An 18,794-nucleotide genomic window follows, 5' to 3' on the forward strand; every position below is an offset into this window, starting at 1 on the left:
TTTTTCAGCCTGAATCTCATTAGGATCCTGTATCCCAGTGAAGGAGAAAGGAGAGATGCTTTTCTGTAACCATGAGAGAGAGAGGCTGGAGGGAGGAGAGGTCTGGACGGAAGAAGCACACACATGAGAGAGGCCGTGGAGCTGGGCGCTCAGCACGGCGGTGGGGTTGCAATCACAATACCTCAACAGGAGGGCAGACGGCCCTATATGAGGAGCAGGCAGAGGCTGGGGGGTAGGTTGCACTGAGAGGACCCCCACCCCTCGCTAGTCCTTAAAGGGCTTTGGGCTTTTATTTGATTCCCAGAGAGGTACTTCTGTGGCCTCAAGATCCTCCAGCCCAGACAAACCAAGGTCAAGGACAAGGACCTCTGGCTTTTTTGTTTCTGGAAATATTGATTGTTTTTCAAACAGGGACAAGAAAGCCATCTGTCTGCGGTGGGGTGGGGAGGGTGCCAGGAGACAGAATAATGGATGACCCTGAGAACAGACGTCCGGCTGGACTGCAGGGTGAAATTGTTCCCTGCCCCCAGAGCCATCACCAGACACACCCTGAGCTCTCCAAGTGCTGGCTTCTCCCCGTCTCTATGAACAAGTCCTTCTCCACGATCTAAAACTCAGCCCAGAGAGAGGAGATTCTGTTTTATTTTCGTCCTCTGGCCCACATGCTCTCAGACCCTAGGATTCTAAAGGACTCCTTGACGGACTCCTTCAAGTCAGGAAAGGCAGGAAATTATACTTCATTATTGGTGAATGATAGAGAGGGAGATGGCAGTCCACTCCAGTATTCTTGCCTGGAGAATCCCCATGGACAGAGGAGCCTGGCGGGCTACAGTCCACGGGGTCGCAAAGAGTCGGACACGACTGAGCGACTTAGCGCTTAGCGTGCACGTTGGTGAACGAGTCCTTCACTTTGTTGCGCTGTGTTGGGATTGTTTTTCTTCTGTAAGAAAGACTGAGGAAGGGCGGCCTTTCTGATCTCACTCCTTGTTCCAGGTGGAACTGGGCACCTGAGAACTGATCAGGTAACTCTGTGCCTTCCTCTGCCCATTTCAGAAAGTTCTTCTTACAGTTAAGCTCCTTTCCTTACATCAGAGGGTGAATGAACCGCGAGCCGTGAGACTGGGGCTCCAGTCTCCATTCTACACTTTGTTTAGTTGCTAATTGTCATGTGACATCTTCCGGGCCTCAGCTTCCCTCCGCTAAAATAGGGGTGGTTATCCCGCCTTGTCCTCAAAAAGAAGCACAGTCATTCACCTAAGTGTCTGCAGTGTACCAGTCCTGGTGCTTGGTGCAGAGGATTCTAGAAGAAGTGACCGCTCCGTCAAGGACAGGGCAGCTGGTGCCGTAGGAGGGTCACAGCACCAGACAGGGCCTGGGAGGAGTGCTGGCCCTTCACGGGGCGGAGTGGGAAAGGGGAGTCACGCGGACAAGTGGGGTCCCAGTTAGGGGAGCACCTTCCATTCCAGAGGCGTGTGCAGCGTGTCCTCTCTGCCCAGGGCACTCTCCTAGGAGCTTTGAAGAGACACACAGGCCCCACCCTCAAGGAAAGAACTGGCATTCTATTATGGGCGTCACAAATGTGCACAAGTAATTGTAACACAGAGCAGGATTAAGAAAGGTGCCAAGGAATTCCTTGACAGCCCAGTGGCTAGGACTCCATGCTAAGGAGGGCAGGAGGCATGGATTGGATCCCTGTTCAGGGAACTGAGATCTCGCCTGCCACACAGTGTGGCAAAAAGAAAGTTGCCAAGGAAAGGACAGCGTCCAGGTGTTTGGGGAAGACCTCATGGAGAGGCTGAGGTGAGCCAGGCTGGGGAAGATTTCAGTGGTCAGTGGAGATGATGGCGAGGAGGCGGCGGAATTAGCTCGGAACCTGCTTAAATGCGGGAGGCAAGAACCAGAGGCCGTGGGTGGTGCGGTATTGAGAAGGAGAGGTATTGAACCCAGAGGCCGCGTCTTCGGCTGTTCCTTTAGGGCCAGTCATCACCTCTGTGTCTTTGTTTCTCTTCCCGACCAAGTGCGAGAAAAGAAGGATGTGCCCCTTGGCCCTGAAGACCCCAAAGAAGAGGATGGCTCCTTTGATTACAGGTGCGCGGTCCCCTTCATTCCTGCTCACGCTCAGCACCCCTGTCTGGTGGGTTTTCCTTCCTGCCCTCAGGGCTGACAGCTGGGCTCAGAGGCCGCCAGGTGGATGTCCTCCCATCACCTCTGCCTGTGGCGGGAGCACCGCCCAACACACTCACACTCATTTGATGAACAGCATTCTATTCATCCGGCTGCACAACTCAGGTTTACTGCGTGTGTGTATGTTTCCGCCTTTTTGCTCTGAAAGCGCGCCCCAGGCTCCCTCTTGCTGTGAAATGAGCTCTGCTCTCAGCTTCCCCTCTGCCTGTACCCCACCCCGGCCCTGAAAATGGTGACGACACGGGGAAGTTGTGTTGTGTTTGAGACTCAGCCGGGTGAGGGATGAAGGGAGCGGTGTTCTGGGCCTTTCCCTCAGGACCTAGAATGACACCTCTAGGCTGCAGCCTGGAATGGGCCTTGGACGGCATTTGGTCCTGCGCCTGTGTCCCAAACGAGAGGATCAAGGCCCAGGCTGGGGAGTGTCTGCGCCTTGATAGACTGTCTATCCGTCCTTCTCTGGCCATGAGTCCCAGAGAGCCTGGGCCTTCTCTCCCCAGACCCTCAGTGCACCCCGAGGCAGCATGAGGGGAGGGCCCAGGGACTATGCTCAGAGAAGCCGCTTCCTCGGGCACCTCTCCTCCCAGACACCACAGTTGCTGGGTGAAAACGTCTGCTTCCTCCCCACTCCCACCCCCGGCCCCACTGACTCTGAGGCCGGAGACACACATACTGGTGCGTGCACGCACGGGCTTGCACAGCACACACATGCGCACACACGCACGTGTGCACATGCACACCCCTTCGCTGTGGCTCTGGGGGCCCTGCAGCATCCATCCTGGAGCCCCACTTGGATGAGTCCAAGAGTTGGAAGTTGGAAAGGGCGAAAATCAGTATGTTAGAGGAGAAGCCAGGTTCCCGGGCAGGACAGCCTGGGGTGCGGGCTCACCCTGCTCGTCTGGGACCCGCCTGCCCAGCACCTCTCTGGTGGGGCTCTCTCTGCTTCTCTCTCCCTGGTCTGTCCGCCTGGTCCTCAGAGGTCTTCTGGAAGGGAGGCAAACGGGTGCCTAGACCATGAGGTCACAGTCCTTTCCCAGATGTAGGTCTTTCCCCACGAGAACCTGACCCGGTGAAGACCTCTCCCACCGCTTCCACGCCCACTGGGCCAGCCTGTCCAGAGTGCCTGCATGTAGCTTGGGGGCCTGGAGTTCACAAGAATCACACAGACACAGTCATCACGGCCCTGCAGCAGGGGTGGAGAGCCCGGGGGAGGGTGCCTGTGAAATAGAGTGGCAAGTGGGCTAAGGAGCTTGGTCATTAGAATCTGCTGGTTTAGATAACGTAACGCTGGAGGCCCACTTCCCTCTCAGCTGCCCTTCCCACAGCCCTGCCGTCAGTTAGGCCAGGAGACAGGGCCACTGTCCCTCAGCGCGTGGCGGGGTATCTTGCTCGGCGCGGCAGGGGTGGGCTGCTAGCTTCCCACTTGCTGGTGCCCAGCTCCTCTGCTCTGGTTCGCAGTCCTCCCCGCCCCTGGCAGCTGCCTGTGCCCGGTGCTGAGGCAAGAACTCCCTTCCCACTCTAGTGACAATCCAGTGTTTGCCACAAGCCCAGGGACGGCTAGGTGTGGCCTGGGGCAGAGGAGTGGGCTGCGGGGTGTCTGCTCAGCCTGCCAGGCCTGCTGTCTTCCTGCCTGCCGGGACCTCTCTCTCTTCTGAAGTGCAGCATCTGGTCCCCGCCTCAGGGGACGGGATGCGGTGCCAGAGCAGATGCCCACCCCCTCCGGGTGTCTCCCTCCCTGGGGGCACAGCAGGCACCCCAGCAGGCAGATGCCACAGTAATGACCAGCTCTCTCTGCATGCAAGGAGCTTAAGGGCAGGGCCTGCAGGGCCTCCGAGGGAGCTGGGCACGGTCCTCCGCCCCTGGCTAGTTTTGTCTCTGATTGCCGGCCCTCCTGTCTCATACGCACACCCTCCCACCTCCCTCCACTTGCCCTGAAACCAGCACCTTTCTGTGGATAAACCAGAGCTGAGGGTAACACCGCCAAGAAAGAGAAGAGGAGAGGCAGGGAGGGGTTTGACTCTCTCAGGCTCGGACTCTCACTCCTTGCCAAGGACAGTCTTTCCAGAGAGAGTCACAGATCACGGAGTCAGAGCTAGATGGACCTTCTTGATGGCAGGACTAAGGCCCAGTGAAAAGGAAGGGCTTTCCCAAAGCCGCAGGGACACGGGACCAGAACTCAGAGTCCTTGACCCCTTTCTTTGACTCTTCCTGTCCCTGCTGGTCCACACAGTTCCCTCTGCCTCCTAGGGGGGGGCTGGCTGCTTCTGCCTGCTTCCACCCCAGAGAGCCAGCAGCCCGGCCTCACAGAAAAGACCCCTGCCCAGGCGTCCAGGAGTGTGGGCCCACGCTGGCATCCTGGCCCAGCACCACTCTGCTCCTCTGCCTTAGAGAAGTGTCCTCTCTTGGCCTCAGCTTCCCCTGCAGACCTGGCCTGACAGGCCAGCAAGTGAGGGCTGTCTGGGTCATCCTGGGGTCTGGTCCTCTGAGCAGCGAGAGGCTGGAGGCCCTCTCCCTTCTGGCTGGGGTTTGGGTGGCACTGAGTAGGCTGGCTCTGATCCTCTGTCTCTCCCCGTCCAGTGACGAGGACAACAAGCCCCTGCAGGGCAGCCAGACGTCCCTGGACGGCACCATCAAGCAGCAGGAAAGCGACGACAGCCTGGTGGACTATGGCGAGGGCGGCGAGGGCCAGTTCAACGAGGACGGCTCCTTCATCGGCCAGTACACGGTCAAGAAGGACAAGGAGGAGACGGAAGGCAACGAGAGCTCGGAGGCCACGTCTCCAGTCAACGCCATCTATTCTCTGGCCTAACGGAGCCTTGCAGGCACGACCGCTACTCTGCAAGCAGGAGGGGAGAGGGGAGAGAGCCGCTGCAGACCTGCCCCAGAGCCGCCACCACCTTCAGGGACGGAGGACAGCATGAGAGGCTGCCGAGCTGTGAGGGCCGGTGACCGCCCAGCCGGCCGCAAGCCCCCTCCCGGTGACCCCCCGGTGCCCACCGTGGGCAAGCTGCCGCCTCGGCTCAGCTCCGCCGGGGGGAGCCCCGGTCTCTCACTCAGCCCCACGGTCACCCCAGGCCTCCGCCCACTGCCCGCCCCGACCTCCACACACACACTCACCAGGTTTCCGCTGGTTACAGTCCTTCTCGTTGTCTCTGTTTTTGCTGTGAGTCTTACCCCTCCAGACCCAACATGTCCATTTTCTTTTCCTTTTGAAGAAATGTCCCTGAAAAAAAAGAAACAATAGGCGGATTCTCCCCCAGGAAACTGCAAAGATAAGCAAAAAGGATTGATCTGTAAGCGAACCTACAGAAGAGCTGTAGTATTCAAACCGCTGCTGGGCCCGTGTATTTCCCAAGGATGCCTTTCTCTTCACACGCCTCCCCCGGCCCCCAAGCCCTCCGCCTCAGCCTTGTCAGCTGCTGAGCTGGGCTTGGCGCCTTTCTGGGAAGCGACAGTATTTTTGGCAGGGAGGGAGAGGGGGCCAGGCTCCTCGCCTGGCTCTGGCTCAGCTGTGGGGGTGGGCTTACCTCTTGCTTCTCGCTCTCACCCTGCCCTTGCTCTAGAGCGCCCGAGACGAAAGCTGTGCTGACCGAAGGCCTCTGAGGAACACGGGTGGGCACCAAGGCAAAGGACTTCGGCTCCGGTGACCATGTACCTCAAGCAGAAGGAAGCCAGGCGTCTGGTCCCTGGGGAGCCGTGCCCACCTCGAGAGAGAAGGGAAGGGCTGGGTTTGGACTGCCTTCCTCCTCATCAGTGAGACTCAGGCTGTGGGGCAGAGGACCACGCCCCCCGCATCCAGGGTGGGGACTGCCCCTCACTGGGTCAGCGTCTGTGCTGCTGCCCCCAGGAGATGGACCGCACGATGCAAAGACTGTGCTGGTGTGCCTGGGGGTGGATCTGCACTCCCCTTGCCTGTCTGGCAGGTAGCCTCTCCTCGGTCGGCTCTGTCGGCTCTGTGTGACGGTGAATCTGGTGTTTTATGGTGTGTGCATGGGACGCGGCTACCCCCAGGACCGAGCCTGCATGTCCGTTCCTTAGGGTGTTCACGATCAGGAGTCCCCGCAGGACCGCGGGACCTGGTGCTGCAGAGCTGGGCCTGGCAGGGCTCTCCGTATGCCTTACGCAGCTCTGACCTGTCCCTGCAGTCCCCAGCTCTGCAGCCCCTCCCTGCAAGCCTTGAAGCCTCCAGTGACACCTGTCTCGAGAGCGGGGTGGCCTATGCAAGTGTCCCAGCAGAACCCGAAGCAGCCACTCAAAACGTGCCCCAGATGGAGACACTCGAAGACCTGCGGTTCTCAGAGACCCAGGGCTCTGCCTTCATCCTCCCCACCTATTCCATTTTGAAACCAAAGGTACCTAGCCTCAGAGAGAGAGATCTTGAGCCTAAGGATAGTCCTTCAGCTGTTGCTCCAGCTAGAGTTGCTTTTAGGAGAGTGGAGCTGACCCCCAGAGTGGACCGCCTGCCACAGACACAGCCTCCGCCGGGAGCCTCCAGCTGCTTGCCAGGGCACCTGGGCCGGAGCAGCACTGTGTTCTTCAAAGACCTTATTTAAGCCTCGTTTGCCACATGTTTAAGCCACAAAGGTATTAGCAATGCTTGAGTCACTTACTGGTCAGTTGAAGGTCAAGCCCCTAGACACGTGTACTCTGCAGATAAGAAAAGGTAGCCCTGAGCTGTGCCGGCTGTGCTGTTTGAACCGAAGGGCAGGCAGCTCTCCACTGGCCCAGGCCGCGGGAGGTGTGCGGGCAGGAGGCCTGGGTGGGCTCTCGCTAGAGGGACAGGGTGACCGGCAGGGGCTGAGGAGCTAGCTCAGGGGCGCCTTCCCGGGCATTCACCCCCCACCTGCCTGGATGCTGCTGGGCATTCCCGGAGCCTGGGCAGGGAATGGCAGGGAGGTGTGCCTGTGAGCTGGATTTCTGGGGAACACTCTGGATGTGAGCAGAGCGGTTGTTACTCAGGCCTTCACTCCACATCACACTGTCCGCACTCACTGCGTGGGAAGAAAGCTCTGCGAGCAGGGTGAACGGTGAGCTGTCCTCACACCATCCCCCTGCCTCAGGAAAGCCCTTCACACGGCCGATGACGGGAAGGGGTTCTGCTCCCGGGGGCTCAGGGGGTGATGACCCCTCAGCCTGTCTCCATGTCCTGCCAGGCTTGCCCCCTCGTGTGTGAAGGCAGTGCCACCAGCCCCCTTGTGCACTGTTGTGCTGAGAGCCACATACCACGTGACCGCCGCCCTCCTGGCAGGTGGGGCCCAGGTTGACCCCAATCGAAGACGGCAGGGGCCCAGAGGGCTGTGTGGGCTGCAGGGTTAGGCTGAGGAGAGTGCATCTTCTGTGGAGCCCGCACCAGAGCCCACCCAGCTCAGCTGGAGAGCAGCATTGTCCAGTGCTCCCTGCCAAGCAGGGTGCTCAAGAGCCACCCCGAACATACCCACCACAATGCCAGGAGAGCTCTACCACTGGTGCTTCGGCCTGCCTGGCCGGGGGCAGGGGAGGGGGTGGAAGTGTAGGCTGTTCCGGCTCCGGAAATCCCCAGCCTGAGCCCCCGTCCACCCACAGGGCTCAGCCATGGCGCCTCCTGCTCTCAGCTGTCCGTCCGTCCCTCTGCGCCGCAGATGCTTAGGAGCAGCTGGCCTGAGCCCTGGAGAATGCGGTGATGGGCAGCCACGGCCCCTGTCCTCAGCGCGAAGCCTTGTGACAGGCGGTGGTGACGGGAGCGCTCTGGTGCTCGAGCCCCCGTGGCTGCAGGTTGAAGGGAGGGTCCTTGCGGGGACAGCTCGCTTACCCAGGCTGGGCCGGACGGGAGTGGTCCTCCCGGGCCGCTCTGCGCCGCACTTGGGGCAGGCTGCTTGACTGGCCTGTATTTCGGTGCCTCTGTCTCCCCTAGTCAGTCCCTCCTCTGAAAACCTGTCCCCACAGAGGGGCATGTGCCCAGCTAAAGGACCGGGTGCCAGTCTCTAGGGAGCACACGCCTGCAGGACCGGGGGTCAGTGCCTGCTCCTTGGCCAGGGTCGTGGTGAACAGGCCCCTTTGCCCCTTGCCTTGCTTTTGAGGAAATGGTTGAGCTTATGCTTGTCCCCTGGCCATCGCCTTGGCCCCCTTCCCAGCAAGTCCCGAGGCCTAGAGAAACGTTCACCTGTCCGAGAGGTTGCCAGGGTTGGGACTGCTCTCCCCACGAGGACATCTGTGGCCTGGGCCCAGAGAGTACCCTCGTGGTTTCCCTGAACACAATTAGCCTTAGAAGAGGGCTGGAGACAGATCCGTGGATGTCTGTGGCTTTTCCAGCCAAGAGAGGACCTCCCCTGCTCACACTCAGCACCCGCACAGACGTGCACACGCAGCAGGCCGAGGCTCCGTCACCAGGTAGCGCTTTCAGGAAGAGCAGTACAGAGCGTGACCTTGTCTGGAAGAGGCTGAGTCTACTCCCAGATGCGGAGATGAAGTGTGAAGGGCTGTGGGGAAGTGTGTTGGAAGTGTCGGGGCAGTGGTAGGAGGCTGCCCACGCTGGACCCCGTCTGGGCAATTCCTGTGGGCAAACCCAGGACAGAGTCTGATCCAAAGGAAAGGGAGTTCTCCCTGGGAACAGCATGGGCCGCAGCTCTCCAAGGCTCCTGGAGCCCTCTGCAGGGCCAGGGCCAAGTCACAGAGCATCCCCAAAAGCCGTGTGACGAGAGCAGTAGGGGTTTCCCACCCTCGCCATGGGGGTTTCCCACCCTTGCCTCGGTCTCTGCGAGGCTGCCCCGCTAAGGGCTGAAGAGCGCCTTCCTGGCCTCTGAGCTCGGGGGCGGGAGGGCATCTCCATGGGAGGACGCAGCACACGCCCCGTCTGTGATGCCTTGATCACTCAGCCAGCAGCAGGTACACCCCGGCCCGTGCTGTGATTCAGTCCCTGGGAAAGAAACCTCCCTGCAGATCCTGTTTGATCACTAGGGGGGGGGGGGGCTTAAGAGGTGCATAGAGGGAGATCCTTGATTAAAATAAATCAGAGGCGTCAACAAATAAAGCAAAGAGCTTGAAATTACAGGCTGACCCTCAGTGGCCTTAGCAGAGCCCAACTCCTGGGCATCCCCTCTTTAGGACAGGCAGGGGCAACCTGTGTGAGTTCACGCTGAACTATGGCTGTGCGCAGCCTGCCCAGCTTACCCTCCCTCCACTACTGAGAACAGGTTCTGAGAGGGGACGGGGAAGGGAGGACAGCCATCCAGGGAAGCCGCCAGACCCCACTACACGGTGTCTCAAGCCAAAACCAGTGCCCCATGCTGGTCTATTAGTATTAAATGGTGGTTTCATCATAATAAGGATGGAAGTGAAATAGGTACAAAGGTGTCTAGCTTAAACAGGATCAGATTTCAGCATGCATGGGAACCACAGAGCTGATCTGATTGAAATGACTCATTGTACGGTAAAATCCAGAGAGGGGAAGGGACTGTCTGCGGTCACACAGCTGGTAAATCGAGGTGAGGTCCAGCCTTGAACTCGGGCCCTCTGACTCCTTGTCCAGTGTTCCTTCATCTCAGCACAGCTGGAAACAGCAGTGTTCCCGCCTTGGACACAGTGATGTTACTTAAGAGCTGGCCCACATTCTTTTCTGCTTCTCCCACATGCCCTTATACCTCCACAAATGAAATCACAGTATTTTTGTGAGTCCCAGGGCAGTCAGTCTGCCAGCCCGTGGTGAACCGGTTGTGCTGTTCAGGAGAAGAGGGACCAGCTGATTGGTGTTTGTCACCACGAAGCTTTCCCCTCGGGTGGCATCTCTTGCCTCATGATGCATCGGGCCCCCAGCATACTGCGTCCCTTCGAGAGGGGCCTGGGGGCTCTGTCCCCTCCACCCTGGCTGCAGGGCGCTGAGGGGAAGCAGGGCCGTGGAAGTTCTGCCCCTGGATCTGCCGGGCTGGAGGGCAGCACGTGCAAAGACTTCAGTGAAGCAATAAACACAAAACTCTGGGAGAAGAAATCCGGAGTTTTGTGCACGTCTCTTGTTTCTCTTTCAAAGAGGATGCAGGTCGGATGACTGCCCTGCTCTCCTTTCTGACTCCCAGATTCAGTGTCCTCATCAGCTGTCCCCGCCCGGCTCCCAGCCTGTGCCAGCCTCGCGCCCTCCTGCTCTGAGCACCGGTCTGTCCTGCCCCTCCCTCCCCCACGCTGGGCCCCAGGGACCTCTGGCCCTGCAGCCCCCCCAGCACACACATTTTCCAGTTTGTTCCGTTCAGCAGGGAAATCTTTTCCAAATGTCTCCATCCCTTCCCACATACCCACACACCCACAAGTTGGCCTGATCTTTTTTTTCCCATTGGTTAAATATTTTAACTCACCAAGGCACACCTTGTTTTAACCCCTCTCACATCGTGTTCTTTCCTTTTTTCGAGTTATTTTGCATTAACCAACGTTGTCAGTGACAGATGCGTATCTGAGGGTGTCATACTCGACCTTCAGCAGGGAAGGCTTCTGGGCCGTAGAGGACCATCTAATATGTGGACTTATAAACTGACTGCATGAGCAATGGAAAGGCCAAATTATTCAGAATTTTTTTTTGAATCACTGTAAAAAAAAAAACTGATTCCTTTTGTATAGAGAACACTAAACGTATAATAAAAGTTGTTCACAATGGACTCTGGCCATGTAATTTGTTCAATTTCCTTAGTTGGTGTCTAGAAGAGGGATGTTTGGGGATTAATGACAGAAATGAGTCACAGGGGACGTCCCTGGTGGTCCAGTGGTTACGAATCCACCTACCGATGCAGGGGACACAGATCTGATGCCTGGTCCAGGAAGATCCCACGTGCTGCAGGGCAACTAAGCCTGTGTGCCACTTCTGCCGGCCAAACCCCAGAGCCTGCACTCCGCGACAAGAAGGCCCACCCCCACCCAGTGAGACCCGCAACCACGAAGACCCGGTGCAGCCAAAATACATTTTAAAAGAATAAAAATGAAATTATATATAAAAAGAAATGAATCATAGGGTTTTTCATGGGCGTTAGGCAGCATACACACAGAATTCTGTGATAGCAGCCCCTATCTTTTCCTCATTGGGCTGCACTGAGTCAGTGGCGGAACGTGGGATCTCCGATCTTCATAGCAGCGTGCAGGATCTAGTTCTCTGACCAGGGATTGATCCCGGGCCTCCTGCATGCAGAATGTAAAGTCTTAGCCACTGGACCACCAGGGCAGTCCCACCAGCCCCCGTGTTGAAGTTGGTCATATCCTGGGAAACTCACTGGCACAGTCTGTGTTTTCAGCATAGACGGAGAGGCACGGAAGCATGCTCGGTTGTGGAGACACTGCTGACTCCCTGCAGCTGCGCGCCTGCTGCTGCACCCCTTCCTCTAGAGGGGCGCCGGGCCCGGGGGGGGCACAAGGAGTGCCTGCTGGTGGCTCCGCCCGCGCAGCCCTGCCCTGAGATGGAAGAGCTCCATCACACGCCTGGCCTGGTATCTGCTGCAATGTAATATTGTTGAATTTTAATACTTAATATTAAATATTGTTGAAAGAATGAATAAAACTGCTTGCGATGCACCAAAAGCCCCTCCTAATAGACTCAGAGGCTGTCTGTGGCACAGGGAGCCCAGGGCTAGTGTTCTGCGACAACCTAGAGGGGTGGACGGGGTGGGAGGAGGGAGGGAGATTGAAGAGGAAGCGGCATAAGCATACTTAGGGCTGATTCACGTTGGTGTATGACAGAAGCCATCACAATATTGTAAAGTAGTTATCCTCCAATTAAAAATAAAATTAAATTTGAAACAAATAGACTCAAAGGAATATCAACCAATGGGCAAAGAGAGAAGGGAAGGAGCCAGAGGGGCCCCTGTTGGCGAGGAACACGGCCCCAGCCCCACCGCGCCTCCTTTCCTTTGCTTTGGCCCACGGCAGCATGCGTTTTCCCCAAGCAGCGGCTGCAGACCATCACCAGGCAGGGTGGATGGTGAGGGATGCACCCAGACTTTGTCAGCCCTCTCCCTTTCCTCAGGACAGTGTGGGCATATAGCGGTTCTGCTTGTGCAGAAAGGTAACTAGTGGTTTATAGGCAGTAATGGGAAATATAGGCAAAAAGGTTCCCCTGCAAATGCAGACCCAAATCTCTGGGACAAAGAACCACCAAGTTCCAAGCCACTGGTATTTATTCTTTCCTCAGAAAAGATCATTGACTTGAGGAGTTACTGCTTCACTAGATTAAAATAAGAACGTATTTCCAGGTCTAGCTCCTTCTGAATAACTCATTGGGTTTATCACACACCACTTCTGAACTTCCCTGTGCACTTGTTCTAATGCAAGAAAGATCTTATCATTCTCAGGTTCACAAACTGTCTCAGAAGTTTGCTCCTTGTGTTCTTTTGCACTGACCCCAGCACTAGTCCGCGGCCTCAGGCTGAACTGACAGTGTCCTTGCCCAGAGTGTTGCCTACTCCCTCTTGAAACTGAAGCCAAAAGATCTAAAACACAAATCTGACCATGTCACTCCTTTACTTGAAAACTTCAAGTTTGCTACAATAAGATAAAGTCTAAACTCCTTGGTTTGACATGTTAGATCTTTCATGATCTGACCCTTACCTCTGCAGTCTTATTTATTACTTTTACTATTCTTTGAGAGTCCCTTGGACTGCAAGGAGATCCAACCAGTCCATTCTGAAGGAGATCAGCCCTGGGATTTCTTTGGAAGGAATGATGCTAAAGCTGAAACTCCAGTACTTTGGCCACCTCATGCGAAGAGTTGACTCATTGGAAAAGACTCTGATGCTGGGAGGGATTGGGGGCAGGAGAAGAAAGGGACAACCGAGGATGACATGGCTGGATGGCATCACGGACTCGATGGACATGAGTCTGAGTGAACTCCGGGAGATGGTGATGGACAGGGAGGCCTGGCATGCTGCGATTCATGGGGTCGCAAAGAGTCGGACACGACTGAGCGACTGAACTGAACTGAACTGAACTGAACTATTCTTCACATATACCCTAAATTCTAACCAGTTCAAGCTATTTCTAGTGCCTTTGACATGCAATTTCTCAGACTTCTCAATTTTGGCAATTTAATTCCCCTCAAAAAGCACCTATTAATAACTTTTTCTGGACCAGTTAATGACATAAAATAAGCAGGATAGATTTCCAGTCCTCAGGAAACTCAGACATATCAAGGGAAATGGCCAGGTAAGCAAAAGCAATGTGACAATGTCCAGGACAACAGGCTAAGTAACTGTGGATTCAATAAATGAATTATCATCAAAAGTTGGCAGGCTTGAAATACTCTCCTCTCAACTTTACAGACACCTGTCCAACCGGATAATTCATAATCTGATTCTCGCAACCAGGCCTTGAAACACCTAATTCCAGGCTCTTTCGTCTTTCCCAAATCTCTCTAACCACATTTCCCCTACAGACGCATGCACACACACACACACACACACACACACACACACACACAGAACAGTCTGGTTAAGATTCCCTCTTTAAGCCCCCAGAACACCTATTTCACGTCTCTCCCGGGGGCTTGGCATACAACACTTATTTTCTGCTTCTTTCACTAAATGATGAACAGCCTGAATTAGTATCATTTTTTCCCCTCGGTATCTGCAGGCCAGCCTGGCACACAGTAAGGACAGAATGAATATGGATGAATGAATGACACGGCTGTGCCTTTGAAGAAAAGAAGTAGCCAGGTGAATTCGAAACTTTTGTGTCATCCTTTTGGATATTTGGATTTTGGACTTGGATATATTTGGAGGGTCCACTGGCCCATTTTTAGAGCAGGAGCCCCCACTCAAGAGCACAGAAGTAGAGAGATGAAGCAACTGTCTTACTCGAAGAACACGGACCTCGATTCAACTGAGTCCAAACAAAGAGAGGCCGGCCTCCCTTCAGAGCCCCCAGGGACCCCCAGAATATCTGTCATCCCTCATCCCCGTCTTCTGAAGGCTGCGCCTCCCAGCCCATTAGAAATGCTAATCCCCAGTGTGGAGCTGGATTAACTGACCCAGTGGGAGGGAGCGAGTCATCCTCCAATCTTTATTAAGAGTGAAGGCTATACCCTCTCTTGCCCAGCTGCCCCCGAAGGGATGGAATCTGGGAATTCGTTATGGTCCCTCTCATCAAGGCAGCATCTACTGCTCAACACTGCATTAGGTGGGGGCGGGTGGGAGAGGGCCTATTTCAGCCTCCCTCTCCCCACTTAATGCATCAGAGCCCATTTGTTTGATGTGGTTCCTGCCGAATTGCGGACCAGGCAGTGGGCCTCTGAGCAATTTGGAGCCACAGCTGCGGCCCAGCAGCCCCAGGTCCCAGCCCCCTCCACCCACCTCCACCCCCCCACCCCCCCGAGCTTGCCGCTGTTGAGCCTCAGACCCTCAGCAGAGAAGCGCGGCTTTGTGTAGACAGGGATGGGTCTGGTAGGGTCCTGGCCAGGGTTCCATAGGAACTCATCCTATCCTCAACAGGAACTCAGCTTCAAGAGAACTAGGGAAGGGTGAGCTGTGGCTGGCAGGTGAGAGCAGATCACTATGAAACAAAACAAAACAAAATTACTGAGGAGACATTTAAAATCACAGTTGCCCTCTAACAGGGCTGATTCCTACTAGTGGAGGGTCTGGGGCTGACCTGGGTGGAGTGTTCCCAGAGAGCAGTGAGGGAAGCCTGCATGACAGAGGGGGCAAGTCTGAGGACTCCAGAGCAATCCAGGGCAGGAGACAGCTGCAGCGCGGCGACGGCAGGAGGAAGATGAGGGCGTGGTCCCAGAGGGTGGTCCCCGGACCAGCAGCGGGCTCAGGGTGTGGTCCTTAGACCAATAGTGATTTCAGGGTATGGTCCTAGACCAGCAGCAGTCCCAGGGTGTGGTGCCCGGACCAGCAGCGGTCCCAGAGGGTGGTCCCCGGACCAGCAGTGGTCTCAGAGTGTGGTTCCTGGACCAGCAGTGGTCTCAGAGTGTGGTTCCTGGACCAGCAGTGGTCTCAGAGTGTGGTTCCTGGACCAGCAGTGGTCTCAGAGTGTGGTTCCTGGACCAGCAGTGGTCTCAGAGTGTGGTTCTTAGACCAGCAGTGGTCTCAGAGTGTGGTTCCTGGACCAGCGGTGGTCTCAGAGTGTGGTCCTTGGACCAGCAGTGGTTTCAGAGTGTGGTTCTTAGACCAGCAGTGCTCTCAGAGTGTGGTCCCTGGACCAGCAGTGTTCTCAGAGTGTGGTTCTTAGACCAGCAGTGGTTTCAGAGTGTGGTCCCTGGACCAGCGGTGGTCTCAGAGTGTGGTTCTTAGACCAGCAGTGGTTTCAGAGTGTGGTTCCTGGACCAGCGGTGGTCTCAGAGTGTGGTTCTTAGACCAGCAGTGCTCTCAGAGTGTGGTCCCTGGACCAGCAGTGGTCTCAGAGTGTGGTCCCTGGACCAGCGGTGGTCTCAGAGTGTGGTCCCTGGACCAGCAGTGGTCTCAGAGTGTGGTTCCTGGACCAGCAGTGCTCTCAGAGTGTGGTCCCTGGACCAGCGGTGGTCTCAGAGTGTGGTTCTTAGACCAGCAGTGGTTTCAGAGTGTGGTCCCTGGACCAGCAGTGGTCTCAGAGTGTGGTTCTTAGACCAGCAGTGGTTTCAGAGTGTGGTCCCTGGACCAGCGGTGGTCTCAGAGTGTGGTTCTTAGACCAGCAGTGGTTTCAGAGTGTGGTTCCTGGACCAGCGGTGGTCTCAGAGTGTGGTTCTTAGACCAGCAGTGCTCTCAGAGTGTGGTCCCTGGACCAGCAGTGGTCTCAGAGTGTGGTCCCTGGACCAGCAGTGGTCTCAGAGTGTGGTCCCTGGACCAGCAGTGGTCTCAGAGTGTGGTTCTTAGACCAGCAGTGGTTTCAGAGTGTGGTCCCTGGACCAGCAGTGGTCTCAGAGTGTGGTTCTTAGACCAGCAGTGGTCTCAGAGTGTGGTTCTTAGACCAGCAGTGGTCTCAGAGTGTGGTCCCTGGACCAGCGGTGGTCTCAGAGTGTGGTTCTTAGACCAGCAGTGATAGAATCACCTGGGAGCAGTAGGGTCACCTGCAGAAATGCAGATTTCTTGCCCCGCTCCCATATACTGCCTCAGAAACTCTGGAATATGTGTTTTAACAAACCCTCGAGGCAGACTGATGCTTGAGGACCCCTAGATTAGAGGATCCACAAGGAAAAGCCGGGAACTCTGGGATGTAGCCCTACCCACTGCCCCCAAATTGTCAGTCAAGTCTACCCAATTGATGGATTAGCTTTGTGTGAGTCAATGTTTTATAAAAACTAGCAAAGGTGGTGACTGCTACATCCAAACTGATGCAAAGGGAAGCAGAGGCCACAGGAGAATGTAGAGGTCAGAGCACAAGGCCTCAGGAATTAGCAAGAATTATGGGAGACTTTGACTTCTACAGACCATGGAATTGGCAGGCAACTAAGCCGTTTATGGGAGAAGGCAGTGGCACCCCACTCCAGTACTCCTGCCTGGAAAATCCCATGGACAGAGGACCCTGGAAGGCTGCAGTCCATGGGGTTGCTGAGGGTCGGACACAACTGAGCAACTTCCCTTTCACTTTTCACTTTCATGCATTGGAGAAGAAAATGGCAACCCACTCCAGTGTTCTTGCCTGGAGAATCCCAGGGATGGAGGAGCCTGGAAGGCTGCAGTCCATGGGGTCGCACAGAGTCGGACACGACTGAAGCGACTTAGCAGCAGCAGCAGCAGCAGCAAGCCGTTTATACATAGATGTCACAGAGGCAAGAGGCACCAGCTGGCATTTGGGTCACAGTGCATCTACATTAAGTGATTCAGGAGAAGAGTAACTAATAACGTTGAGGCTGGCCGACCGTGCGAGGCAGAGGCTGTGTGCTTTATGCAAATGGTCTCTTAACCTCACAGCCGTCCTCTGAGGAGGTAGCTTTATGTCCTGTTATGCATGAGGAAGCTACAGCTCCATGCGGCTGAATCTCTGGCCCAAGGTGGGTGACGAAGCCAGAACCAGCCGTCAGGGCTTTCTGACCCTGACCCCTCAGCTCTCATGGCTACACTCGGGTGTGAATGCGCGTCTCTGTGAAGAGTTAGCCCTGGCATCTTGCTTTCAAGGCTTCATGCCGGGGTGGCCCCTGCTAGCTCTTCACGGGATCCGGCAGCAGTTGGTCCCTTTCTGCTCTGCTCTGCTGCGGTAGCACATGTGGGCCCCTGAACCCACTCCAAGAAAGCCCAGAGAACCCAGGGAAGGGCTGTGGGTGCCTACAGCCCCTGGCCACATGACGAGGGGCAGCAAAGCCCTAGGCATGCATCCTTCCACAAGTCAGCCTTGAGTACCAAGAAAGAGCCAGGGCTCAGTGGACAGTCAGTAAGATCCCAGCTGTGTGACTGCAGACAGGTTACCTGGCCTTGCTTTGCCTCAGTTTCTTCATCTATAGAGCAGGGATTATCATTGTAGCAACCTTTAGGTTGCTGTAAGGATCAAATTTGGCTTCCTTTGTAGCTCAGCGGTGAAGAGTCTGCCTGCCAATGCAGGAGACGCAAGTTCGATCCCTGGGTCGGGACGATCCCCTGGAGAAGGAAATGGCAACCCACTCCAGTATTCTTGCCTCAAGAATCTCACAGACAGAGGAGCCTGGAGGGCTACAGTCCATTGGGTCTCAAAGAGTTAGCCATGACTTAGCAACTAAACAACACCAAGGATCAAATTAGTTAAAATATGAAAAAATGCCTGATGCATAGTAAGTATCATATAATACTTTGTTAAATTTAAATAAATGAATGAATCCCCTTATACTTCTGCCTTCTTCTGCCTTCTAGGATGTTCTCCCTAGCCTGATTCCTTCCTTTGAAAGTCCTTCCCTTCCTCCCAGGGGGGCTCAAGTCCCTCCTTTCAAAAGTACCTTGGCCCACAATTCCATCTCTCTCCAAAGAGCTTCCCCTGACCTCGCCCTTCCTCTGCCCCAGCCTTCAGCACAAGTGCCCAAGTTGTCTCCTCCACACCTGGCCAGGCTGCAGGCCTCTGGTGGGCAGGAGCAGTGGCCCGTGACTGGGTAACTGTGTGGCCCCTCACGTGCAGTGGGTGGTCCCCACAGGCTGAGCAGGCCCGTTTGTCTTCAAGCTGTCTGCATGACGGTGTTTACTGCCCAGCTAGTGGTTTAGTCTGGGTGGTGCTGACTGTGTGGGGGCAGGTGGGAGGGGATGGGAGCGGGCAGTATTTATCTTCCTAAAAGCAGGTTTACCAGGTTCCAAGAGGTTGGATGTAACGGCTGGTGATGGATATTGAGAGCTAGACGCTCATTTTACAGCCCCATTAATTAAGTTTCCCAAAGTCCCCTAAGTGCTTTTGTCTCCCTTGAAAGCCAAGGAACCCACTCTCATTTATGGGAAAGAACTGTCCATCTTGAACCTCCCTCCCTCCTGCCCCTGCTCTCTCCAGCCTAGCCATTAGGACACAGCACAACCCCCTCCCCACCAGACAACCCACAGAAGAGGAATAGGCTAGACATCCGGAAGGCCTGGATCTGTCCCAAGAGAGAATGGCCCCACGGCAGAACTCGGCCAGGTTCCCCTCCTGAGTTCTCACCCAGACTGGAATCGGGTACGGTTACCTCCCTGGGGCCATTTCCCCTGAGACTGAGGAGCCAACGCCCAAGCTCGGCAGGAGGAACCACCCGTCCAGGCCACAGGGAT

General features: G+C 55.8%; 1 protein-coding gene across 1 annotated transcript in view; it reads left to right on the forward strand.

The window, feature by feature from the left end:
* Positions 1–10,682, forward strand: part of NFASC (neurofascin) — a 197,161-nt gene extending 186,479 nt beyond the window's left edge. Inside the window, exons 31-32 of the mRNA XM_068985706.1 lie at positions 2,019–2,088; positions 4,759–10,682. Coding sequence (XP_068841807.1) covers positions 2,019–2,088; positions 4,759–4,990 — 302 coding nt within the window. The 3' untranslated portion in view covers positions 4,991–10,682. The remainder of the gene's footprint in view (positions 1–2,018; positions 2,089–4,758) is intronic.
* Positions 10,683–18,794: the final 8,112 nt, after the last annotated feature.

Source organism: Capricornis sumatraensis, chromosome 14 (assembly GCF_032405125.1).
Source record: "Capricornis sumatraensis isolate serow.1 chromosome 14, serow.2, whole genome shotgun sequence".
Lineage (NCBI taxonomy): Eukaryota > Metazoa > Chordata > Mammalia > Artiodactyla > Bovidae > Capricornis > Capricornis sumatraensis.